A 24,763-nucleotide genomic window follows, 5' to 3' on the forward strand; every position below is an offset into this window, starting at 1 on the left:
CGATTGCTTGCCAGCCTGTGCAAAAATGGGGGGTGTTGTAAACACCTAGTAAACCTCAATATTCAGCTGTTGAGGTTGGTGGTTTGCAACCATGCAGGCTTGCTAAAAGAAAAGCACTGAGGTCAGCATAGACTTTATGTAAGCACTACTCCAGAGCCCTACATGCATGATGCTCTCATGTGAGTACAAACGGAGCTATTCAATTGCTTAACATCATAGGCATGAGACACCCACACAGCCACACCCACACCCACAGAGTGACCATTCTACTTACCGTAGCAGCTTTCACAAGCACGGCCTATTAGTGCATTCTGGGCCTGGTGAGGTGCTCCAACCGCTCCGTTCACGGCACTTGGTTTCCCGTTACTGCTGGATATCTGACTGGGATTTGGTTTGTTGCTTTAAAGTGATCACAAACAAACACACACAAGCACATTAACAACATGAGTTAAATGACAGAATCCTCTGTGGTTACCCACATCATTAGCAAGAACGCTACTAACTTCTCAAATACTTTATGCGGAAATGAAAGCAAAAAATATTTTGAGAGCTCACGATGCTCTCAAAGGCTTGGAATCCGCCACATGTGCCATTACTGAACTCAGTTTATTACATCCAGGTCCTGTGCGTACTTGCATATAAATGCTGAACATGCCACTAGGAAGCTAAATGTCTTCCTCAAAGCAGCAGCTAGCAGTAATGAGAACCAAAGGCAGCCTGCAGCACCTAGCAATCCGTTCTTCAGTCCAGGGTCACTAAATGAGAATTCCTGTGCTTGGCGTTAAAACTTTGTGCAAAAAGCACATTACCAATCAAATACTGGGGGTCAAACAGATCTCAGTTTTAGTCATGATTCTCTAAGAAACAATTCCAATATAATAATAATAGTATAATAATATAATATAATATAATATAATAATATAATATAATATAATATAATATAATATAATATAATATAATATAATAATATAATATAATAAATATAATATATTCAATATAATATAATTAATATAATATAATATAATATAATATAATATAATATAATATAATATAATATAATATAATATAATATTATAATATACTGTGTTAAGATATATACTGTATTTTCGGGGGGTATAAGATGCCCCCGTGTATAAGATGCCCCCTATTTTTTGGGACTCAAAATTAAGAAAATGTGATATGCACTATCCGTGTATAAGACAACCCCTTATTTTAAACTTCAAAAATTTAGGAAAAAATATAGTCTTAAACACGGGAAAATACGGTGTGTGTGTGTGTGTGTGTGTGTGTGTGTGTGTGTGTGTAAATGTGTTAAGCTAACCAGAACGTTTTTGCTATAGAATATTATTAGGAATTATTGTTACACTTAGTGTTCAATTAGTAAAAGATTACATCTGGGATTCTTAATGCTGTTCGCTTCCCATATTTATTCCTCTCGGGTCAAATAAACTTCTGGAATCTTACTTATGCACTTTTCCCTTTAATGCAAAATCTTAACAGAGATATGAATACAAATGCTGAAAGCCTGACAACACAATCTCTTATGCAGCATAAACACATAGCAGCTACCAAATCATTCTCAGAAATGCGTCTGAATAGCGGGCCAGAGGTTCCCTGTCCCTGTTTTAGAGAATTCTGCTTTCTTATGGTGCATACTCTTGCAGCTAGCCCAGATTTAGAGTCTACCAATATCTTGGAGTTGACAGGATTTCGTCTCCCACCTAATCATACCCCAGACTGCGTCACTGCAAGCAATATATGCACAGCATTCTAACAATCATTGTAGCATTTAAGGTAAAAATGCAAAAACAGGATGGCTGCTTCTGCTTCCAACACTTGAAGCTTTTGAGGATGTGAAAGTCTCTGAGACATAATCACAGTTCTACTTAGACTTTGATTAGATTTTGAGTACTGTTTCAGATTTTTTTTATCAGTTCATTAGCCACCTTCATTATTTTTTTAAGAAGGTGAGATGGAACTGCTGAAAGCAAACAAATAAATCTATGGCATGGAAGATCCGTCCAGAAGGTCTGCAAAGATGCAGCTGGGTGAGTATTTGTACAGAAATTGGGAAGGGGGCGGCAGAGACTCTGTGCCTCACTTGTTAAATGCATCTGGTCTTCTATTAATTTTGAGGTGTTGGAAGATTTACTAACCCTGGGCACAGATGCTCCCCCAAAACTATGACATCAGCATCAAAGGGAACATTAGCAGAAATCACTTTTATCACAGCATCACAAGGAGCATTTGCAAAAATCACGTTTATAGCCTACCAAACACAAGGATGTAAAATTTTGTCCAATACAAAAGCGCCTCTTGTAATTATTGCAGGTACACTTAACAATATTGCCTAATGTGAGTCACCTGTTCATATTGAGGAAATAGTCTCAGATTGTAAACATACACTTTATTTCTCAGGCATGAGTACCATTAACATGCAGTCCTACACATATTTCGTATTCAGTGTTCAGTCGGGCTTAATCCCAGGTAAGCGTGGATAGGATTGCTGCTGAACAGGTCTGTGATTTTGCATTAGCACTGCTACGTAAGGAAATAATTTGAAAATTGTTCTTTTAAAATGCCTGCATGGGCATAACTGGACCTTACTAGGCTATGCAAAATCTTCAAAGCAATCTAGGTTTTATGGAAGCTGCTTCTTCGCTTGTCCAATAAAAAACAAGGATTTGTTCTGTACACATTTTGCATTATTATTATTATTATTATTATTATTATTATTTCAAAGGAAGCATTAATATTTGTGATACTTACTAGGTTGGTATGTAAACTTGTTTCAATTTGCTTTCTGCTTCAGCAGCTTTTAGACGTTTCTAATAGAAAAGATGGAACAAATTTAATATCTCACAGAACTACAACATTTCAGTTCCTGTCAGGTGACCAGATGGACTTTCTCGGTCTTTGTGATCCAGCCCAGAGGCCCCAGATCCAGGTTCCCCTACTTCTGGTGGTTGGATGGGTGGTGACAGGTAAGGGCTTTACAACTTGTGGCAGGCTTCGCTAACCTGGTGCCCTCCAGGAGTTTTGTACTACCAAAACCCATGACTGGAGCTGATGGGTATTGTGGTCGAAAACATTTGAGAGGTACATTGTTGGTGAAGGCTGCCTTATGGAATGCCCTTGCCAGGGATATTCATGTAGCATCAAGTTAAACCTGCCTGCTCAACACAAGGATAAGTAAAGACTCAATGTTGATCTCACATTTATTTAAACACAGGATTCCGCTGAAGGTTGTTCAACTTCAGGGTGACCTTAACTTGGAAGTTGTTCCAGTTACAGATAGGTCGCCGTGTTGGTCTGCCATAGTCAAAACAAAAAAATGAGCTTTCGTGTGCATGCACACTTCTTCAGATAGTGTGCATGCACAATTCTTCAGATAGCGTATCTGAAGAAGTGTGCATGCACACGAAAGCTCATACCAAGAACTAACTTAGTTGGTCTTTAAGGTGCTACTGGAAGGAATTTTTTTGTTTTGGAAGTTGTTGCAATTCTGGTTGATTTTTAAATACTTGTTTTTAAGTGTTACAATGTCATCCTCAAAAACTGATTTGTTAAATATATATATATATCCTAAAATAAAGGAGAGTAATTCATGACACTTTGTAATAGCTAAATCAAATGGGCAGCTTGTTGGAAGGTGTGATCACACACGCACACATATGCTGCAAAGCTAAGCTGTGCACAAGCGCCTGTTTCTAGCGCTCACATGCTTTTCCACAATGCCAATGACTATGTATATGACAACAATACGGACCAATCTTCTCCTAAATTACTTACTACTTGGATAAACTAACACCAAAATGAGTGTCATCAATAGGCTGACACTGATTTGTTACAACAACTCTGTCCTGGGCTCTGCTGGAACACACACAGCCCCAAGTTGAAACAGTGAGCGATGGACGTATTCCCAAATAATGGGAACCACTTGAGGAAAATAAGGAATAAAGTTAAGACCAAGTAGTTAGAAAAGAGAATTCTTACTGGAGGGGTAATGATGCTGTTGAGTCTTTATTTACAACAGCCATTGTGGAATCATACTGTATTAATTAGCTTTTAAAAAAATCAGACAAATCAACTGCCTCTCCCCTTCCCTTTCTGTGAGTATCTGCTTCTGTTCAATTTTGAGCACAAATAGCTCTCCTGTTCAGGAAATGGCTGCTCTGGATCCAAGCCAAAGTATCTAAATATACGTAATTCCTGGATTTCTTCATCATGTTTAATTATATCCTTCAAAGAAATGAAAGGTCACTTCAAATGCTGTTAACTTCCTACACAGAGAAATTCCAGGAATTAGCTTGCGCTTGCGCGCGCGCTCTCTCTCTCTCTCTCTCTCTCTCTCTCTCTCTCTCTGTGTGTGTGTGTCACTGTCGAGTTGTGTGTGAGATCATCACACATGATAATCTGATCTATGGCTACGTGCCAATCCTCAGATGTGTCTTCCATGTAGGCATTTTGACACGTTTAAAGCCTCCCTCAATTAGATTACTGCCGAGATTTAACTTTCTAAATCCCATTTTCTGGAATCTATACAATATCTGTTTACTGGGCAATCCAACTGGGTTGGGGCAGAGAGAACCAAACGTAATCATACTGCAAAATCCAAAGCCCTTTTGAGACCAAAATGGGACAGGCAGGGGTGGGGGGGTGTTTCTGGGTCATTATCCCCCGACCCGACTTGTTTCTTGTATTGCTTCCATTGGAAACAATTGAAGGAATATGACATGAGGTCCTCAAGGTGAATGGGAGCCACTCCTGCCACACACACCCCTTGCCAACCAGAGAAAGGCAAGAGCTGCAGTGAGAAGGGGTCCTGTGAGGTCAGATCTCCTTCTCCCAGAGCAGACCACCCTCAGAGAGGGAGGTCCAAAAGCAACCCAGGTGCTACAGAACTGTGTGTTCATTTACTTGGTGAACCCATGGCAAAGTATAGAAAAAAATACCTGCTGGATGTATCTGTCTGTAGTTTTCCACATATAATAATATTCAATGATGCTAGTCAGAGACTTCCAAGGAAGCTGAAAAAACAAAACAAAAACAAAAACACTTAATTACAATGCCTGGTAAACTTCACTTTGCTGCAATGTTGCAGCAAACTCAGCACAATGTAATTTAGACCCTGGAAAAAAGACTTTTAAAAAATCTCATGGCAATTTAGAGGTCAAGGAAGCATAGTCTACATTAGCAAAGGTAATAAGAGGGGTGGGCTCGCCATGTTTTTGTTTTGTTTTGTTTTGTTTTTTGTTTTGTTTGGAATACAACTTCCATAATCCCTGACCACCGGTCTTGCTGGTTGGGGCTGCTAGGAGCTGAAGTCTAACAACATTTGGAGGCCCAGAGGTTTTCCACTCGTAATAAAATTACCTGCTTCTCTCTGGGAAATGGGTAAGAAAACACACTCAAGAGTTTGGTTAGACAAATTCTGGTGGCTTAGGATCTGGGAAAGTCACTGGGCTTTTGTACTAGTCCTTAGAGCAGGGGTCAGCAAACTTTTTCAGCAGGGGGCTGGTCCACTGTCCCTCAGAAATTGTGGGGGGGGCCGGACTATTTTTTGGGGGGGGGATGAACGAATTCCTATGCCCCACAAATAACCCATAGATGCATTTTAAATAAAAGGACACATTCTACTCATGTAAAATGTGGGCCTTAGTTTGCCTACCCATGCCTTAGAGCAGCGGTTCTCAACCTGTGGGTCCCCAGATGTTGCTGGACTACAACTCCCATCATCCCTGAGCTCTGGCCTTGCTAGCTAGGGTTGATGGGAGTTGTAGTTCAACAGCATCTGGGAACCCACAGGTTGAGAAAGGCCTTAAAAATTCCGTTAAAATCTACAGTGGTGCCTCGCAAGACGAAATTAATTCGTTCCGCAAGTCTCTTCGTCTTGCGGTTTTTTCGTCTTGCGATGCACGGTTTCCCATAGGAATGCATTGAAAATCAATTAATGCGTTCCTAGGGAAACCGCCTTCAGACCAGGTCCGGGGACAGTCTGTCCCCCGACCTCTTCTGAAGGCTGGGGGGGGGACAAGGGCTTTTCTTCCCACTGCCAGCCTTCAGAAGGCTGTTCTGAAGGCTGGCGGTGGGAAGAAAAGCCCTTCTTCCCACCTCCCGCCCCGCAAGCTCCGGGGACAGGAGGGCTTTGCTGCCGACCGCCAGCATTTTAAAAGCCCCTGCTGTCCCGGGGCGATTTTAAAATGCTGGCGGGCGGGAGCGAAGTCTCCGCTGCCCCGAGGAGATTTTAAAATGCTGGGGGTCGGCAGCGAACGCTTCGCTCCCGCCCGCCAGCATTTTAAGATCGCCCGGGGCAGCGGAGAAGTCTCCACTGTCCCGGGAAGGCAGGCGGGGGGAGCAAAGACTTTTGCCCCCGCCTGCCTTCAGAAGAGGTCCAGGACCTCGTTCCGATGCCTGGCGGCGGGGGGAGAGGTTCCCGCCCCACCGCCCGGCATGGGGGCATCGTTCCGATGCCCGGCGGCGGGGTGCGAGGTTCCCGCCCCGCTTCGGAGCAGCGTTCCGAAGCGGGGCGGCTGGGGCAGATGTTCCCGCCCCCCGCCCCGCTTCGGAGCAGCGTTCCGAAGCGGGGCGGCTGGGGCAGGTGTTCCCGCCCCCCCGCCCCGCTTCGGAGCAGCGTTCCGAAGCCGGGCGGTGGGGGCAGGTGTTCCCGCCCCCCCGCCCCGCTTCGGAGCAGCGTTCCGAAGCGGGGCGGCTGGGGCAGGTGTTCCCGCCCCCCCGCCCCGCTTCGGAGCAGCGTTCCGAAGCGGGGCGGCTGGGGCAGGTGTTCCCGCCCCCCCGCCCCGCTTCGGAGCAGCGTTCCGAAGCCGGGCGGTGGGGGCAGGTGTTCCCTCCCCCCCCCCCGCCCGGCTTCGGAGCACCGGGAGAAGCGATCTCCCCGCAGCCCCTTGCTTCAAAAGAGGTCCGGGGGCAGCGCGAACCGCTTCCCGCTGTCCCCGGACCTCTTTTGAAGCAAGGGGCGGTGGGGAGAAGCGATCTCCCCACAGCCCCTTGCTTCAAAAGAGGTCCGGGGGCAGCGGGAAGCGCTTCCCGCTGTCCCCGGACCTGGGGCTGCGGGGAGAAGATCGCTTCTCCCCGCTGCCCCTTGCTTCAAAAGAGAAGACCCGCTGTCCCCTGGGCAAGCTTCGTTTTGCGAAGCAAGCCCATAGGGAAATTCGTCTTGCGAGGCAGCTCGAAAACGAAAAAACCTTTCGTTTTGCGAGTTTTTCGTCTCGCGAGGCGTTCGTCTTGCGGGGTACCACTGTATTTAAGAAATAATTAAAATCTTAAGAAGACATGAATTCTTCTATTAAGGACCTTTTCAAATGCTGACATCAGTTTGATACTTTTAACTTTGTTTGTCTTGCCATTGTTTATAAATTGTACTGTCTGGGGTTGTTGTTGTTTTAATCTCCATGGGTAGGGGAAGAGGACTAGGAACAAGGGACTCAAAGACCCTCAGAGTTCTAGCCCTATAACTATGTTTCTATGAAGCTGCCTTATACCAAGTCAAACCATTGTTCCTTCAGTATTTTCAATGCTGACTCTCCGGGTTTTTGGCTGTCTTATCTGGTGATGCTACGGATTGAACCTCAGACCATAGCTGTCAACTTTTCCCTTTTCTTGCGAGAAATCCTATTCAGAATAAGGCAATTTCCCTTAAAAAAAGGAAAAAGTTGACAGCTATGCCTCAGACCTTTTGCATGCATACTATGGACTCTACCACTGCACTGTGAACCTTTGAGACAAAGCGACACAGTGCTTTCATTAAGTGTTTTGTTTTTTAAAAAGTGAGGGCTAGCTGGTAAAAATACTGTTCGCTTTCTACATGTCAGCTTCCTATATTACGAAGAAATCTTGGCACAAGTTGTTTTCAAGTTAGCACGCCTCCAGAAGAGACGTATTACAAGCCTTACCTCCATCCCGTTTGTTCCATTCCATGCCCTAAGTGTTACAAAAGTGATGGAACCCTTCTGCACTGAGCTTTTCACACATCGACACACAGTTAGTAGGAAGAGTGTGCCAAAATGAGTCAGCTGTATCCCACTGCGGATCAACCCTCTTCCTTAAGAAGTAGGCATTCTGTTATCAAATGATTACTTAATGTCACAATAGAATTAATTCGCAAGATCAGAGAAGCCAGAGGGGCAGCGATGGCAACTGCAGATGACATACCGAGCAAGACAGCATATCCTCAAAAACAGCACATAGTTTTCATGATATATCATTACTTTAATTATTCTAGATTATGGTCCCTACCAGTAAAACTGCATCTTAGCAGATAGCTAGTATTTACTTGTGCCACATTAGCAGCAGGTCTTTGTACTTCCAGAGTTCTTTCAACTGCTCAGTAGGGTCAACCTCGGATAAAACAGCATGCTTTTTTTATCTTGGTGCCTTGAAGATAAGATGTGTATATTCCAAACCTTTATTTTAATCAGGCAGGGATTAAATCACTTAAACTATAAAAATGATACATAAGATGAAACAGAGTACAATTTTTTTTTAAGTGGCAGACTTCTTTATTCCAAGTTTAGAGAATTTGTGGAGATCTCTGACCTTTCCAAGGTTGCAAACTATGTTCTTGAAGCTGACTTTGGGAACAACCCAAACTCAAGATCTGCAGGGGTGAGCAAAGTCTGGAATATGAAGAACTCTGGCTAAGCCAACTGAGGACCCTCAGCCCAGTTCAGTTGGAAATACAAGGGCATAAATACACCAATCTGGCTCAGCTGGTGATGGCTAAGCTTAAAGGTAAAGGGACCCCTGACCATTAGGTCCAGTCGTGACCGACTCTGGGGTTGCGGCACTCATCTCGCTTTATTGGCCGAGGGAGCCGGCATACAGCTTCCGGGTCATGGGGCCATCATGACTAAGCCGCTTCTGGTGAACCAGAGCAGCACATGGAAATGCCATTTACCTTCCCGCCAGAGCAGTACCTATTTATCTACCTGCTCTTTGACATGCTAGGTTGGCAGGAGCAGGGACTGAGCAACGCGAGCTCACCCCATCACGGGGATTTGAACTGCTGACCTTCTGATCGGCAAGTCCTAGACTCTGTGGTTTAGCCCACAGTGCCACCTGCGTCCCACACGATGGCTAAGCTTAGGCAAGGCCTAAAGCAGGGGTGGGATAGTGGAGACATACCCCCATTCCAAACTCTGTTCGGACTTAACAATCCAGCGGAAGTTACACTGTCAAATAGGGCAATGTAAGAAAAACTCTAGTTTTGAAGGCTTGGGCTGGCTCAGCAGGAAACAGCTCGGCTCTGGAACAGAGTTTGGACCAGGTTAAGTTACACCAGCATAATTTACCCTATAGTTTGGAATCTTTCCACCTTTGTTCTATTCCAACCGTGTTAACAACATCCATCAGTGTTCAAAATTGGGAACACAGAATGAACTTCATTAATATGTAAACACACTTCACTGGACCTCAAGCTCTCGTGCCATTTATGTACCTTTTCAAACGGAAAAAACACTGGAAACAATTTCAAATCTAAACTTCTTTTCTTTTGCAAACTGCTAAAATTTTGTTTACCTCCAATTTCTGATAGTATTAGGGAATAATTTGACCCCTTCTATCAGGCTGAGAACAAGCCCTGCACACCCTCGGGGGCTTCTTCTTCTCCCCCTCCTTGTGCTCCTAGTGTTGGCCTGACTGAAATTAGGATACTGCAGTTTAAATGCAACTTACAAACTATGATACAAAACCTCTGATTTAATGGCAATCCTAGCAGCTACGATTAGGCAAACAGGTGCCAATTATTTTTTTAGGAACAGCCATTATTGTTAAATGATGCCACGAAGGGGGGGAAAGAGCACTCAGGTACTCTTCCCTCATTGAACTGTCTACATCGGGCACATTATTTCCGCTCCACATATAAAGATGCCTTATAAAGAGCCATTCCACGTACCCAGTATTGTTTATTCTGTCTGCTAGCAGCTCTCCAAGGTCTCCAGGCAGAGGACCTCACCAGCACTGCCACCTTTTTAATGCAGACTTAACAGGCTTTGAGCTGGGACGATTTGCATGCTACTGAAGTAGCTACTCTACTACCGAAGTATGGACCTTCCTCTGATATTTACATGCACACGTATGGACTACTTGCAACCAAGTGAAGATGCCTGGGTGTCAGAATGGTGCCTGACATCTCCACCATCTGGAGGTGCATGCCTGGGGATCCTTGGATCTGGACTGTTTTCACACGCTAATACTTCATCCTGTAGAATTCTATCGGCTATATTTTATCTGCACAATCAGAAAGAACTGCAGGAACCAAAATGCTTTTTCTGTGCAGCCTGAGCAGGAGCAGTGAACAACGTCATAGTTGTCGCTTGTCTTCACTTAACCCACCCCACTGCCCCTGCTCACAGTTGTGTTACATTATGAATGGTCCATGTCACCATTAAGAAAAAGAGGTAGGAATAGTCCAATATATATGTGGACTGTCCCTGGATCAAGTGACTTTTCTTCTTTAAGTTCTCAAACTTCTTAACTTGGCTCAAGGTTGTCATCTGAACTAGCTGGATGTTTAACTGGATAATAATAATAAAAAATCAATAATCAATCATTTATTTGAAAAATAAGGCTCTAGAGCCATCTTGCCCAAGAATGGCAACTAGACATTCTGTTTTGGCAACTGCCACCTTGGTTTAAGGAGCCATTTGGTGCCTAGCTTATACATCTGAGTTTTTAACACTAAAATCCAGCTGTCTGTGGAAAACAACCCAATAATGGATAGAAAGGGGGTATACTTCTACTTACAAAGTCTTGTCGTATGTCGTTGAAGTCTTTGCCATATTTCTCTAGGGCTTCTTCAAACAAACTAGCCTCTGAAGCAGACCATTCTTCCATTTCATCTCTGCAAAGGACAGGCCCTCCAAGTGGAACCAGGACACTAATAGCACTGCTCAGGTCATAGTTATGCTTATGCAATGTATCCATGGCATGGAACTGGACGAAAAACACAAAAGCAACCCACTAAATTAAATGGGCTCCACAATTCTCTACATCCTAATTGCAGTAAACAAGAGCCGAGAACCCTTTCTCTTCTGTTGCACCCTCCCCATGATATAGATTTTAATTCAACTGCAGTTCCTGCTTTCTGTTACCCTCATGCTTCCCTTTCTTGACTATGAAAACAGGCAAGAAACAGCGCAGGTTAAGTGAGCAAACCTGAGTCTCGTAAGACCTGTTCAGAAGACCATCCAAGGAAGAGCAAAACATCCACGGTAGAGCAATACAATGAGACACGGTGGAGGGGAACGAAATCACGTTTGCACATCCCAAACACCCATGCATCAATTGGGTCTTCTGTTTACAGCCTTTTGTGGGCACATATGCCTGCAGAGTCTGCAAAGAACACCTAATCTGTGTGGGTTTAGGACAAGTCAGCGTGATCCTATTTACCCTTTTGTGTGTTGCTTAATCCTGAATTTTTATTGTCTGTACAATGCTGTATAAACCTCCAGGAGAGTCCCTTAAACCTACGACTTAGTCTCATCTTAAGGGAGGATGCCCAAAGCATGCAACACATTTTAGAAATAATTTGAAAAGGGCACTAGGAACAAGGGAGAAACACAGAATCGTATGAAGCTGCCTTATACCAGAATATTGGTCCATATACCTCTGTACTGCTGACACTGACTAGCACTGGCTCTAAGATTCCCTCTGGAGATGCTGGGGATCAAAGCTGAGACCTTTTGAATAAAATGCATGTGCTCTACCGCTGAACATACAGCCTTTAAGAGACACAGCAACAAAGGACTTTCAATTCAGTAAAAGAATAGAACAGAAAGCAAGGGCTAGCTGCTTAAAAAAAAGAGGGTGAGAATACTGTGTTTTAACAAGCAAGTACTTTCAGGATGGTAATGAAATATATCAAAACCCTCAGAGAGCACGTCGGCTCCAACTATGATCACCAATTAAGAGTAAAAGTGCTATTTGAAGGGGGGAAACATCCTCCTTAGCTTGAGAATGAAAAAGAGAACAGAAGTTTTAATAATGCCAAGAAAGCAGGCAAGAAGTGGTCGAGATAATGAACAAGAGCACAGAATGGTAATTAAATCTGGCTTGGCTCTTCTGGTTAACGAAGTTAATCATTAGCAAGGATAAAACTTTCGCACAACTGTCCAAAAACTAAATGTATCAGTCAGTCAGTGTACCCAGTGTGTACTTTTGAGGACAGAACAGCCTCGGAACAGTGTGAAGGAGGGGAAATACACTGCCAGATACCCAAAGGCCATGCATATTTATATAACTTCCCGCTGGTCCTCCATGGTCCCTCCTTCCATTATAGCTTTACAATAACCCTCTGAGGTACATTGAGAGAGAGAGAGAGAGAGAGAGAGAGAGAGAGAGAGAGAGAGAGAGAGAGAGAGAGAGAGACTAGATCAAGATTGCCCAATGAGCTTCACAATGAAGTAAGGACATGAGCCTGGATATCCTCTGTCTCTGGTCTGATCCTCTCGCCATTACACTACTGCCTCTCATTGCAGTTCCACATAGCTACTAGTGCGAACGCAGTTAAGAGCTGCCTCAATGCCAGCCCGGCCCTCCTCCTGAGAAGCTCATGGCTTCTTCTTGAATTTGCAACAGCAAAAAAGGAAGAGGTTTAGCCATTTTTGGTGTTACTGAAGAAGGGTAAGTTATCATACGAGAGGAGCACTGGGGATGAGCTGTGCCTCACCATTGTCCTCATTCTCCTCATCATGGAAGCTCCCCATTCATTTTCCACTAATTTTCCAGGGCTTTAAAGCATACAGGGCTCCTCCACCAGGTACAAGAGGCTGCCCGTGAGTTGAAGGGCAATGAGATTGGTGATGGGGCCCCAGCCTGCGTGTTCGCCTGCTCCGCCTCCTTCCCCCGTGATAACTCAAGTCTTTTAAGTAACTCCTGAAGATGACTATTGTGAACTGCTGAGCAGTTCCCAATTAGCCAAGTTCTGCAGACCCCCCGTTTTTCAAAAGCCGAGCCATGGTCCCCCTACTTTTGAAAATGTTGCTATCTCTGTGGTAGTTTTCATTATGTGAATGGCGCCACCGTACCCGCCAACATGTCCCAGGACAAAACCGGGACATGCGCCCATGTGAGTCACATGACCCACATGAGAGTATGGCGACCAAAAACGGGATGTCCCAGACAGTTGAGGGGTATGTGCCACAGACCCCCGGGTGCATTAGACAGACACAGTGGGTCAATGGACCACCAATTGGGAACCACTGGCCTGGATTGTAAAGATTTGTTTTTCAGATTTCCATATGTAACAGTATCAAGTTATTTTCAGTCAAGCTTTATCACTCTTTTTGGACTAACCTATCAATTGCCATATTCAGAGACACTGAAAGATGAATACCATATTTTCATACGTTTTTGTGCTTATTCTCTTATGACAGCAAATGGTTATCTAAAAGATGCTCTCATATTATGCTTAAATGGTATCATTCTTCCACTTTCAAAAAATGCATTTTATTATTAGTTTCAGGAACAAAGAGCAACCATTTCCAAACACTGAGAGATGCCAAAATCCAGCCCTAAAATAATGTTTGTACAGGGCAGTCAGCTGTCAAGGGATGGATGACATGAACCTACTGTACCCTGAAACACCTGGGTCTTTTGCAGCACAGTCTTAAACATGCCCACTTAAAAATTCTCTTGTGTTCAACTGGGCTTACTGCACGGTGGTATTCATCTACTCAGAGTACACCCACTGAAATTAATGGGCCTAACTTAGTTATGTTCATTATTTTAAGTGAGTCGACTCCGAGTAAAACTTAGTTGAATATCACTTACTGAGTAGGATCGTAGCCTTAGCTCTTTAATATACTGAAACAGTATAACACACTATTAATAAGTTCTGTGGGTGAAATCCAATGTTGCTGTTCCATTTACAGAACAGCTTTAAGTCCTGTGGAAGTATCTGCTAGCCTAAAGGGAGACAATTTACAATCCCCACCCTACCCCTGAATGCTACCTAAAACACCTTCCATGTGATGTATTTCTTCCTCCTCCAGCCCCTACCTCCGAGAAAGAAAACCTCATTCATGGGAGTTTTTAAGCAGAGGTTGGGTGGCCATCTGTCATGGATGCTTTAGCTGAGATTCCAAAGACCCTCAAAGTCCCTTCCAACACTACAGTTCTGTGATTCTGTAAGAAGGTTCCCAGCAGTTTGGCTTGAAGAAGAGGCAGCTGAAGGAAGTACTCAGAACATTCACATGCAGGTATTCAAAATCCTTCACACCCTGATCAGCAGCACAGAGGACCAGGAGGAAGTCGGCCTCTTAAATCCCACCCAGTATGCATTAATGCGCAAAAGCAGGATTTCAAGGAAGCATCTCACCAGAGTGATGTCACGGGAAGCAGCAGCAGCGCTCATGTGTAAACTAGGTTGTCTTACAGAACTACTGCAGTCCAGAGCTCGGGCAAACGTACCAACCGCACTGAAAAACATACAAAAGAATTGCAAAAATTAAAAATTAAAAAATGCCCATGAAAACAATGAAAACCAGATATACATTAAAGGCATCATATGCGTGCCTGCTCTTTCACATGCGCTCCATAGTTTATTGGCAGGCATGTTAGGATTCACCTGGGAATGGAAGGACTTCAAAGCAAACTCAGATGTTTAGCGTGAATACCAAAGGTGAATCTGTATTAATAGGGGCAAATGTCCACCACAGGCTATATCTATATCTATAGCTTTCATATATGGTGTGCCAATAAAACTTCTGTGCAAGTGGGGGCATGAGTGGAGTGAATAAATGCAGGAAGACACTGTGAGACAAGCAGAGAGCTCTATTACACACAGAGAGAAAGCTGTAAGTACCTCTAGGCTAATGACTGCAACTTTGTCTTAAACTATATGCACACGGTAGCCATAGGTGACCAGGAATTGTACATAGGTGAGTAAGCAAACTTGTACAGGAGGGGTGGAGCTGTCAACCCCTTTGTGGAAGGCTTTTTTCCCCTTTACTGTAAGCTTGCTAAATGGTTAGTAAGCTGCATTTCTATGCCAGGGGCTGAGGGCATGCCTTTTGGAGAGATACTTCTGGCCTCAACCATGCCTTGACACAAACACACCCAGAGTAATGCTAACCTACAAAGACAAATTAAGTTGATTTCCAGGGGTTATTAGTGTTACTGAAACACATTTTTAAAAAACACACCCTGTGTTGAGGCTCAGTATCTCACACACCACCCAAACACCCAGAAAAAACAGTGTTTTCAGTACCCTTAAAATGCTCTCCCAACCATTTATCTATGAGCAGCTCCTCTGAGAACCAGAGATCATTTAAATGGCCCAGACCCACCTCCATACTTGAGTTATTTAAACATTCTACCAATTGGATAGGGGCTACCAACACAAGAGCAACCAAAAGAATAGGGCATATTAAGTACACTTATGAATCAACCCACTGTGACTCCTGTTCCAATATGTCAATTTTCCTTTTAACTTGAAGGCATAATTGAAGAAAACTTGAAATTTCAAATTACATTTCCTTTCATAAAAATAACAATAAAAATCTGTCAACAGTTGGAGTACTGCAGGACTTTACAGCTGCTGGTTTGTACTTTAAAGTGAACTGCAAAAAAACAACATCACCAAGGCCACTAATATTCCATGTTTTTTAGCAATTTACACAAGTAAATGAGGCAATCAGCTATTTATTTTCCTCAACCATCATTATTTTAAAAGGATTTTTTTGGCTTTAAATTGGATGACCACCTCCACCTTAGCCTGACAGAGAGAGGACTGCTGTGTTATTCAAGCTGTTAAGAGAGGTTTTTTTAGTTTGACATTTACATTTCAGTTTATTTTTCTCAATAGTGGTGGGTCATCAGAAACTGAGAAACAACAAAATTAAAGATGAGGGGGTGTTAAAAAATTGCATGATGCCAGTCCTTATAACATTGCTACAAACTGTAACTATTCCAACATAATACATAAGTGCAGAGAAGGAAACATGCTCAAGGACTAAGAAAGAAATGTGCTTGCAAATGTGCACAGTGCTTCCCCTCCAAGGATGAGAAATGATCCCAAAGGGTATCCAATCCCCAAAGTACAGTCTTCCATATTTTCACTCCCCTGTGGCTAGTGTGACAACCTCCTCTGGCGACCATGGACAAGTCCCAGCCTAATTCTTAACTCTGAAGCTGCACCATTAGAAAGGGATCGATCTGACTGCTGCACAGGGATCCCAAGTCCAAGGTTGGGAGAAGACTAGGGGCTGTATATCTGCCATGTGACCAAGGTATTCAAAACAACTTAGCTAAACAGTGTTTCTGAGGTTGTAGGGGGCATATTTAGTTTTTGTGCAGCCAAGGCATCTGGAATGCCTTGGTCACAGTGGCCAAACTAGCAGGGGCTTGGAGACTATCATTTTTTGCTAATACAAACATGCCAATACACACAAACGTTTTCTGCTTCTCCAGTCTTGCCCAGAAGAAGAAGAAGAAGAAGAAGAAGAAGAAGAAGAAGAAGAAGAAGAAGAGGAGGAGGAGGAGGAGGAGGAGGAGTAGGAGGAGGAGGAGGAGGAGTTTGGATTTGATATCCCGCTTTATCACTACCCGAAGGAGTCTCAAAGCGGCTAACATTCTCCTTTCCCTTCCTCCCCCACAACAAACACTCTATGAGGTGAGTGGAGCTGAGAGACTTCAGAGAAGTGTGACTGGCCCACGGTCACCCAGCAGCTGCATGTGGAGGAGTGGAGACGCGAACCCAGTTCCCCAGATTGCGAGTCTACCGCTCTTAACCACTACACCACACTGGCTCTCAGAGCCAGTATCTGCACTTGTATTTGCACTTTCCACTGATGCCCCACATCTGCTCCCCATTGAGCTGCACAAGAAATGTATTGCAGGCAGGTAAGCTGGTTCAGAGCCAGCTCTGCTGCTTTCACCAGCACAAAATAATCTGGCGGGACTTAGCCAGGTGTTATCTAGTGCTTTTCTACAGCAGTTTCTTCTTGTGTTGCAATACTAGAACTTGCTCATCTGAACAAAGCTTTGTGTGGACGCTCCTTACTCAGGGGCGTACAGCTTCTGGAAAGAAAAGTCAAGAACAAAAATAGAGGCAGTAATTTGGGAAGCCCAAATAATAAAAAGAGAGAGACTATTGGAGCATAGGCAACAAATTGTCAGTGCAAATGCAGCCTGAGATATTTGTTGTTTGTCCCACATCTACCACACTTGCACCTTTAAAAAAAGAAGAATAAAAGCAGAGGCCAGAATTTAACTTGTTTGTGTTTCATTATCACATTTCCCCACACTGAGGTTTTTTGGTTCTGTTTTCTTTAAGGTAGAGAGAACACCAACATCGTTAATAATAAGCACTGCTTGCTCCAAAGGATGAGTTCCTGCTCTGAAGAACATTTCTTCTCTGAAATAATGCAGCAGGCTAGAGTTGATAATATATCCAATATGTCACATTCTCACTGCCTGATTGCTGCAAGTCCCTTGGGTCAATTTCCAGCTGTAATTATCTGTCACGGAGGGTCTGCGGCTTGGTGTTTTTAGTTAAAAAAAATCTTAATTGGCCCTTAGAATGTTTTTGTCAGTGGTATTGAAGAGACAGACTACTCCACCCCTAAGCAGGATCCTTGGTGGAATGGGGCACTGCTTTAATAACAAGTCAAGCACTGGAAAAGGCGATGGCTTCCTACTGTTAGAAAATACTGAGCAGCTAATATTGTGCTGCTCAGTATTGTGCTGCTAATATATGGTTGATAAAGCAGGGGTTGGGGACATCAAGCTTGGGGGGGGGGCACATGTGGACCTAGAGGTCTCTTTGTCTGACCCTGAAGAGTCTCCCCTCTTGCATCTGGTAATGCTTCTTGCATGACCGGAAGGATAGAGCGAGATGTATGGGTGTGTGTAGAAACTAGCCCATTGTATAAATGTCATATTCACATTCATTGCTTCAGCCATTTTTTATCTCTAGTTCCATCAATTACTTGCATGTGGCCTGCTTGAGGTTGTCCAGGAGAAATGTGGTCCTCGGGCTTTCTCTACCCAGTGTCTAGCCTCCAACATGGAGGTCACACGTGGCACAGGCAATGGAGTTTTGTGATGCTCCTAGACAGGAGACGAGACTGCCTATATAGTCTTGGCTTGACCATGCTGAGGTGTCCTACCCTATCCAGCTCATCAGCCTAAAGACAAAGCCACTTCAAAGCCCTCTTCTTGTGGAATGGCATTATTCCCTGGTCAAATCATGCACAAGAATGGAAGATGTATGGTGGTATCTATCAAGGTTTTTTTTGCATCAATTGCAGGGATGTAATGGTTAGGACGGGGACGCGGGTGGCGCTGTGGTCTAAACCACTGTGCCGCTTGGTTCTTTACCTTTACTTTTTTACCTGTCTAAAGCAGGACACACACAGGCCTCCTGTGCATGAGACCACTATTATGGTAATAGTACAGTATATGGAAATAATTCACAATGGCAAGTCCTCAGAAAGTCATTCTCTGTGCAGGATCCCAGGAGCTTTGACAAAGCCCAGGAGAAACACAGTCTTTGGTGATCAAGAATTCAGCGGCTGGGGCAGATCAATAGCTGCATTTTTAAAGACTAATTTTCTTTTTGCAAAAAGAAATCAAAATTGTGCTGACTGAGCTACAAATCAGGAAGTGTCCAACTGGAATCTCACCTCTGTCATTAAATCACAAGGTGGCCTTAGGCAAGCAAAACAAACACAAATAATACTTAATATACTGAGTGCATTGTTTACTTTTCTTCTGATTCACTGCACAAAGGAAAATTACTAAAATTGATGGAGCCATGTTGGTTTCTTCCACATTTTTCAGCACAGTGGGAGTGCAACCACAAAGTTACAAAAAAAGACAATTATTTATTGGAAATTAAGTTCTCCTACACTACAAATACAACAGTATATCTACTTCCAATTCAATCTCAGGAAACAGAAAGAGAAAACTGTTGGCAGGGAAGAATCTCAAATAACTTGCTAAAGAATATTTTGTGGCAATGCTGAGGCCAAAAGAAAAAAGAAATTATAAGAACCAGAACTTCTCACACTGAAGACCCTTACATGTAGCATGTTGGAAATAAATGTATTTAAAAAAAACAAAACAGAAATGAATAAGGGAGAGGGGCTTTATTTGCACTAGACGAAACATTCAACTTGAGATTCTCCAATGAGGGCAGATAGAACAAAAAGAGCTGCTGAGACAACCAGGACTTAAAAGCTCACATAAGAGTCAAGTCACAGTAAATGATAAGATTTTTCTTCTTGGTAAAATATACACACTGGTGGAGGAAGAGGAGTGCGGAGGAAGTGCACCGCCCCCGGCAGTGAGATCCCAGTGGAGTGCCATTGTGGCTGTCCCTCCCAACAGCGCTGGGCACCCCACCCCCAGGACGCACGCCAGCCCCGCCCCCGCCTGCTCTCCACCACCACCCCCCATGGCAGAGCATGAAGCTCCGCCACTGAATACACACACACACACGACTACCTCTTAACCCCTTACTGATTGTGGAAAAGTTAAGATTGTAGGTAAGCAGACAAATGAAATAAAGAGAGAAAATAGAGAATTCACTTCTCTTTCAGGAAAAGTAACTTCTGTAATTTTAAATTCTTTAATCTTTTTAAATATTGTGCGATGTTGTGTTACATCATTAATGTTGTGCTTTCATTGTTGTAATCCTGCCCTGGGACCTTAGCACGAAGGGCAGGTAATAAATTTTAACAACAACAACAGGATCTGAGGAGGCACTGAGTGGTATACTTGCTGCTACATCTGTAGCTCTGCTGGATAGGCTGGGAGATGCAGAAACTCCCCTCCCAAGGTCAGAAGGTGGGGAAACAAGCACCTTAGGGGGACCTAGGCAGCTTTGGGTTCAAAGCCTCTGGCACCCTCTCCATGCCTTCTGCCGGTTACTGCTTTGTTTCATCTTCTGCATGACAATTCTTCATATATTTAAAGGGTGCCAGCGAGTCTACCTTCATTCTCCTCTTCTCCAGGGAAAACAGAATAGACTCCTTATAACATTTGTTCCACGGAGGAAAGATTATACATTTGGGGGGGGGCGCGCATGGCTTCCCCACCCCTGGTTCGGCTCATGCCCTTTATTATTAAGAGGGGGGGAGAATGAAGGTGTTAATCTTACCGAGCTACTACTAAAAACTGGTCGATCTGATGATCAGTGAGATGGCTGTCTGGATCCCATACTTTTACTTCAAGCTTTGCCTGTTCCCGGTCATCTGTTTCTCCTGGCAAAAAAAAAAAAAAGAAAGTAGCGGACATAAGAATAATTTTTCTTTCTACTTGTCTTGTATCATGCTTAAATTGAACATGTATCCAACAGTTATACACAATGGTCAGTTCAGCACAGTTCAAATGCCGCACTGAATTTTGCAATGCGGTAAGAAATTAAAAAATAGCCAACAAACGTATGGAAATCAGCTGCTGAATATCAAACAGCTTCTCATGCTAAAAGAATTGCATAATATGTTTTATAAATGCATATAAAATATCAAGGTGGTGTACAACAATATATATACAACAAAACATACAAAACCATAAAAACAATGCAAAGTAATCATTACTTTGCATTGGGTATACCTGGAGACATTGGGGCATGGCCAAGACACACTCCCAGTCTCTCTACAAACCTTTGCTTTCACATATCCAGACAGAATGCCAAAAAAGAGCTATAGTTTGCCTCTGGATCAAAAAAAATTAAATATGTAGTTTGAAATGGTTTTCCAGTTCTAATTTGGAAGCCAGTTATGCTTTGCAGTAAGCACAGTTTACCCACTCAAGATACCTCATTGTAAGCCAGCAAATGATGGAGGAAAGTGGCGTACAAGAAGGAAGGAAGGCTTGCAAACCTGAAGCTGGTCCTGGCAGCAAAACCACAATGGCGGTGACATTTGAGCTGCATCTATGATGCCACCATCAAGTCTGTGACCATGCAGCTACAATCAATTTGTTTGTGTTTCAGCACCAGTCAGAACAGTCCTTAAAAATACACTTCGCAGATAGACTCCAACTTAATTGCTTACAGATGCCTGCTTCATAATCACTGACTCAACACACAAATTGCTTTCAACAGACTCTTAAATACCTTTCCCTAAATGCATTGTCATCTGCCCTTCGAACAAAAAGCAATTAGCCCCTTTATTTGTGCAGTTCATGAATCCATATCTTCATTTCTGTAGCTAGATTGTGGCTAGACTGCTCGTCTCCCCTCTTTATTTCCACTAATTTCTTTTGCAGTAAAAAACCACGAAGCAGCATTAATTGTCCGTGTCTCCCAATTCTGCAGCTAGAAATGGGACATGATATGCAAGGTCTCATACTCTTAACCTTCACTTATCCATGCTGAACTGATGAATAATTCACAGTTTCTAACTTTGCCTTAAAATGAGTCTTTTCCGACATAACAGTATTTCATAATAACTTTCAAGGTAAATCACACCATCTTTCCTAAGCATGTCTGCATGTGTTCAGATTTCCATCTTGTGGAAGGTGTTAATATACTGTTGCAAGCCACCTCAATTTCTGAGCAGTGCGCGATTCCAGGAGTTCTAGGCGCCAGATCCCAGCCAATTATGCATCTGTCTATAATAGCTGCGTCCCAGATCACATGCTGCAACAGGGTTGGACCAATCTTAATACCCATACTCTCCCATTGCCTCACTGGAGCTGAGTTCACCATCTCCATGTGAGACCAATCAGCCCTTTCTACATGAGGCCCTTCTTCTCTGAGTAGGCTTTGCATGCTGGACCAAAGAACAGTGATGTTTGATCTTGTATCCAACATCCCTATTCATTTCACACCACCCACCTCACAACTAACTGTCAGGCTGCTATTATTATAGTTCAGCTGCACAGATTTGGGCACATACTCATAACAATATAAAACACAGACACACATTGCCCATTGCAGTAAGTAAAATAAATCAAGAATGGGCTTTGGGACCATTATGTAGTCGCCATACCAACAGCTTCTGGGGAAAGAAAATTTTGGGTTGCCTTCAATGAAGTCCTATTCAGAGCAGAACAATTAAAATTAGTAAACCTAAGATAGCCATGCCCATTAACTTCAGTGGGTCTACTCCGAGTAGCACTAGCACTGAATACCGCCCCATATTTTGGAAGTGTTAAGAAATGCATATGTTTTAACATTTTTGTGGATTTTGGATACAGCACATACAAACAGGGCTTTCCCCTCCCTCCCATTTTATATTCCGTTATATATAATCTCAACAGGAGATTGAAGTGTGCCAAAAGAGAGAGCGCCCAAAGTGTATTCCTCATTGAAATATACCACATGCAGGTCTCACTATGGGAATGCTAATTATCCAAAATCTCAGTTATCCAAACATAAATAATTACACCCAAACCTCACTACATGAACGACTGATTCAGATATATGAACAGTTCTTTGCATTTTTCTGGTTGGCAGCAACCATTCCAGGCCGAAACCATGGAGGGAGGGAACTAAAGAACTATTTCCAGGGAACGTATTATGTTCAGATAGCAGGACCTGCATGTAGTTTAAACCACAGGTAGAAGGGCTGTCATATATACTAGGGACATTCCTTCTTCATGAAGCAAGAAGAAATCTAGGCTGAAATCCTTCACCCTGACATGCTAAATTTCCATGCTCAAGGATTTATTGACTTGTTAAATGTGAAAGTCTTGGTTTCCGGGATGACAGCAACATCGCCCTGCACATTTGAAATGTGTCTAAAAGTATAAACTTGCATCTCCCAATGATCCAGGACTATGATGCATCGACTAATGTGTTTTCTATATATAGTCAAGAAAAGAGAAGAAGCAAAGGCAGGAGGGAGCAGAGTGACGCAGCCACAAGTGGAGAAACAGAGCAGAAGTGAGCATTGCATCTGTTATTTGTCAGGAATCCTATGTGTTCCTGCGCACGTGTGCTTGGGAGTAAGCTACACCAAACTCGGTTAGACTTACTTCTAAGTAAGCATGCATAGGAAGTCTTAAGAGGGTGGAGTGTGGCAATGGATGAAAAAAGCATGGAGGAACTTCGTGAAGACTAGAGCAGGAAGGAATGGATCACAGAGATCTAACAGTCTCTGGTAGGGCTGGCCAATATATCAACACAGTGGTACCTCAGGTTAAGTACTTAATTCGTTCCGGAGGTCCGTTCTTAACCTGAAACTGTTCTTAACCTGAAGCACCACTTTGGCTAATGGGGCTTCCTCTGCTGCTTTGGGAAGGCACAGCAAGGCCCTCCGCCACTGCAGATTTATGTCATGATATTTAGCTGGTTATATATCGTGATGTTGAAAACCAGATATCGCCCAGCCCTGCTTCCAGGTAAGCAGATTTAGGATTGCAGACTGCCTGGCTTAAAAGCAAACAACAGTATAAATGTTGGCATAACTTCTCTTCCTGGTCACTGAAAGTAAGTATTCTTACGTGCCACTGATTTACAAGCTTGTATGGAGCAATGGGCTGTACCCAACATGACTCTTACTTAGAGAGGACCCACTAAAAAAAATGGGTAGAATATATTGCTCATTGACTTCTAAGGGTCTACTTGAGCATATTGCCAACAACATGTGCCCTAGGCCACCACTTTCATAAGAAAAACAGTGTATTCATTCTTCAAATATATGTTGAAAGAAGAAATGAAAGGGTCTTGTGCCATAAATCACAGAGGATGTTACTATGTAATAAAGGTCTTATTGAATTTATTTAAAAGTCAATTACATCTGAGAGATAAGCAAGCGGTTGTTTTCACCATGTCTCATGACCAGGAACTGTTTTATAGCAAGAACCCCATCAAATAGACTAGGTGCTATAAATAAAACATTTTTTCCCTTTGATGCTTAAGGTTATTTATAAAGAACAGGTCAGCTACACAGTTTGCAAAAACCTTTAAAAAAGACGTGGAAGTCTTGTTTGTTCATAAAGCTGTCACATTACTTCTTGAAACACTGACATGCATTCCACAGAAGTTGTGTCAATTCACACTGATTTCATTTCTCCTGGGTGAAGGCAATTCTGAATGGAGACCTAACAGCAGCTACCAAGTCAAGGTAGGGAAACTTCTCAGTTGGTGAATTACACTGTAGCCGTCACTACAATCCATGGAAAGTGCACTCACATTTTTCCAATGGTAGTTGTAGTTTGGGATGAAGGGGTGCAAAAGCAAGGGTGTGAATGAACCAGGCTCCTACAGCCACATACCCACTTCCCCAAGACTGCCACTTTCAGACAAGATTCACACCTAGGATCTGCCTGCTACTGGCTGTATTTTGAAGATTAAATCGCAACAGAAACAGCTTATTTGACGTATGTTTGTTATGGCCACTTTTTATAATTCATAATGTCCACAAAGACTGAAATGGCATCATCATCATCATATTCTGACAAATAGGGAATGGCTGTCTCCATCTTTCCTAATGAGGCACCCAACGTCCACAGCCCTTCGTCCAAGCCAGTGCCACCATTTTTGTGACAGCAAGGGATAGAGGCAATTCTACTTCTCCTGGATTGTCCTCAACATTCATGTCCACGGACCAAGTTTGGACAACTGAATCTCAGCTTAATAACCAACATATGAATGGGTCTTTTGGTTGTGCATACAGCCTCGGCACGCCTCCCCTTGTGTGACCAAGTAAACAAACCAGGAAGTCTTCCATTAATTCAGGTGTCTTGAAGCCTTTTTAATGTTAGCAGGCCTGTGCATTCTTCTTGAGTAGCCAGCCATTTTAATTATTGGTTCTGTTTTAATGCTTCTTAACTTGCTGTACACCGC

At 43.2% G+C, this 24,763-nt stretch overlaps 1 protein-coding gene across 5 annotated transcripts in view; it reads right to left on the bottom strand.

Moving 5' to 3' along the window:
* MTA3 (metastasis associated 1 family member 3) overlaps window positions 1-24,763 on the bottom strand; it is a 115,004-nt gene that overhangs the window by 50,842 nt on the left and 39,399 nt on the right. For all 5 annotated transcript variants that reach the window (XM_081903991.1, XM_081903992.1, XM_081903993.1 and 2 more), the window contains exons 7-12: window positions 20,126-20,228; window positions 14,339-14,438; window positions 10,765-10,953; window positions 4,956-5,030; window positions 2,770-2,828; window positions 275-399 (exon numbers count right to left, since the gene is read on the bottom strand). In XM_081903991.1, coding sequence (XP_081760117.1) covers window positions 275-399; window positions 2,770-2,828; window positions 4,956-5,030; window positions 10,765-10,953; window positions 14,339-14,438; window positions 20,126-20,228 — 651 coding nt within the window. The remainder of the gene's footprint in view (window positions 1-274; window positions 400-2,769; window positions 2,829-4,955; window positions 5,031-10,764; window positions 10,954-14,338; window positions 14,439-20,125; window positions 20,229-24,763) is intronic.

Source organism: Podarcis melisellensis (genome assembly GCF_964234715.1).
Source record: "Podarcis melisellensis genome assembly, chromosome: 3".
In the NCBI taxonomy this organism is placed as follows: Eukaryota; Metazoa; Chordata; class Lepidosauria; order Squamata; family Lacertidae; genus Podarcis; species Podarcis melisellensis.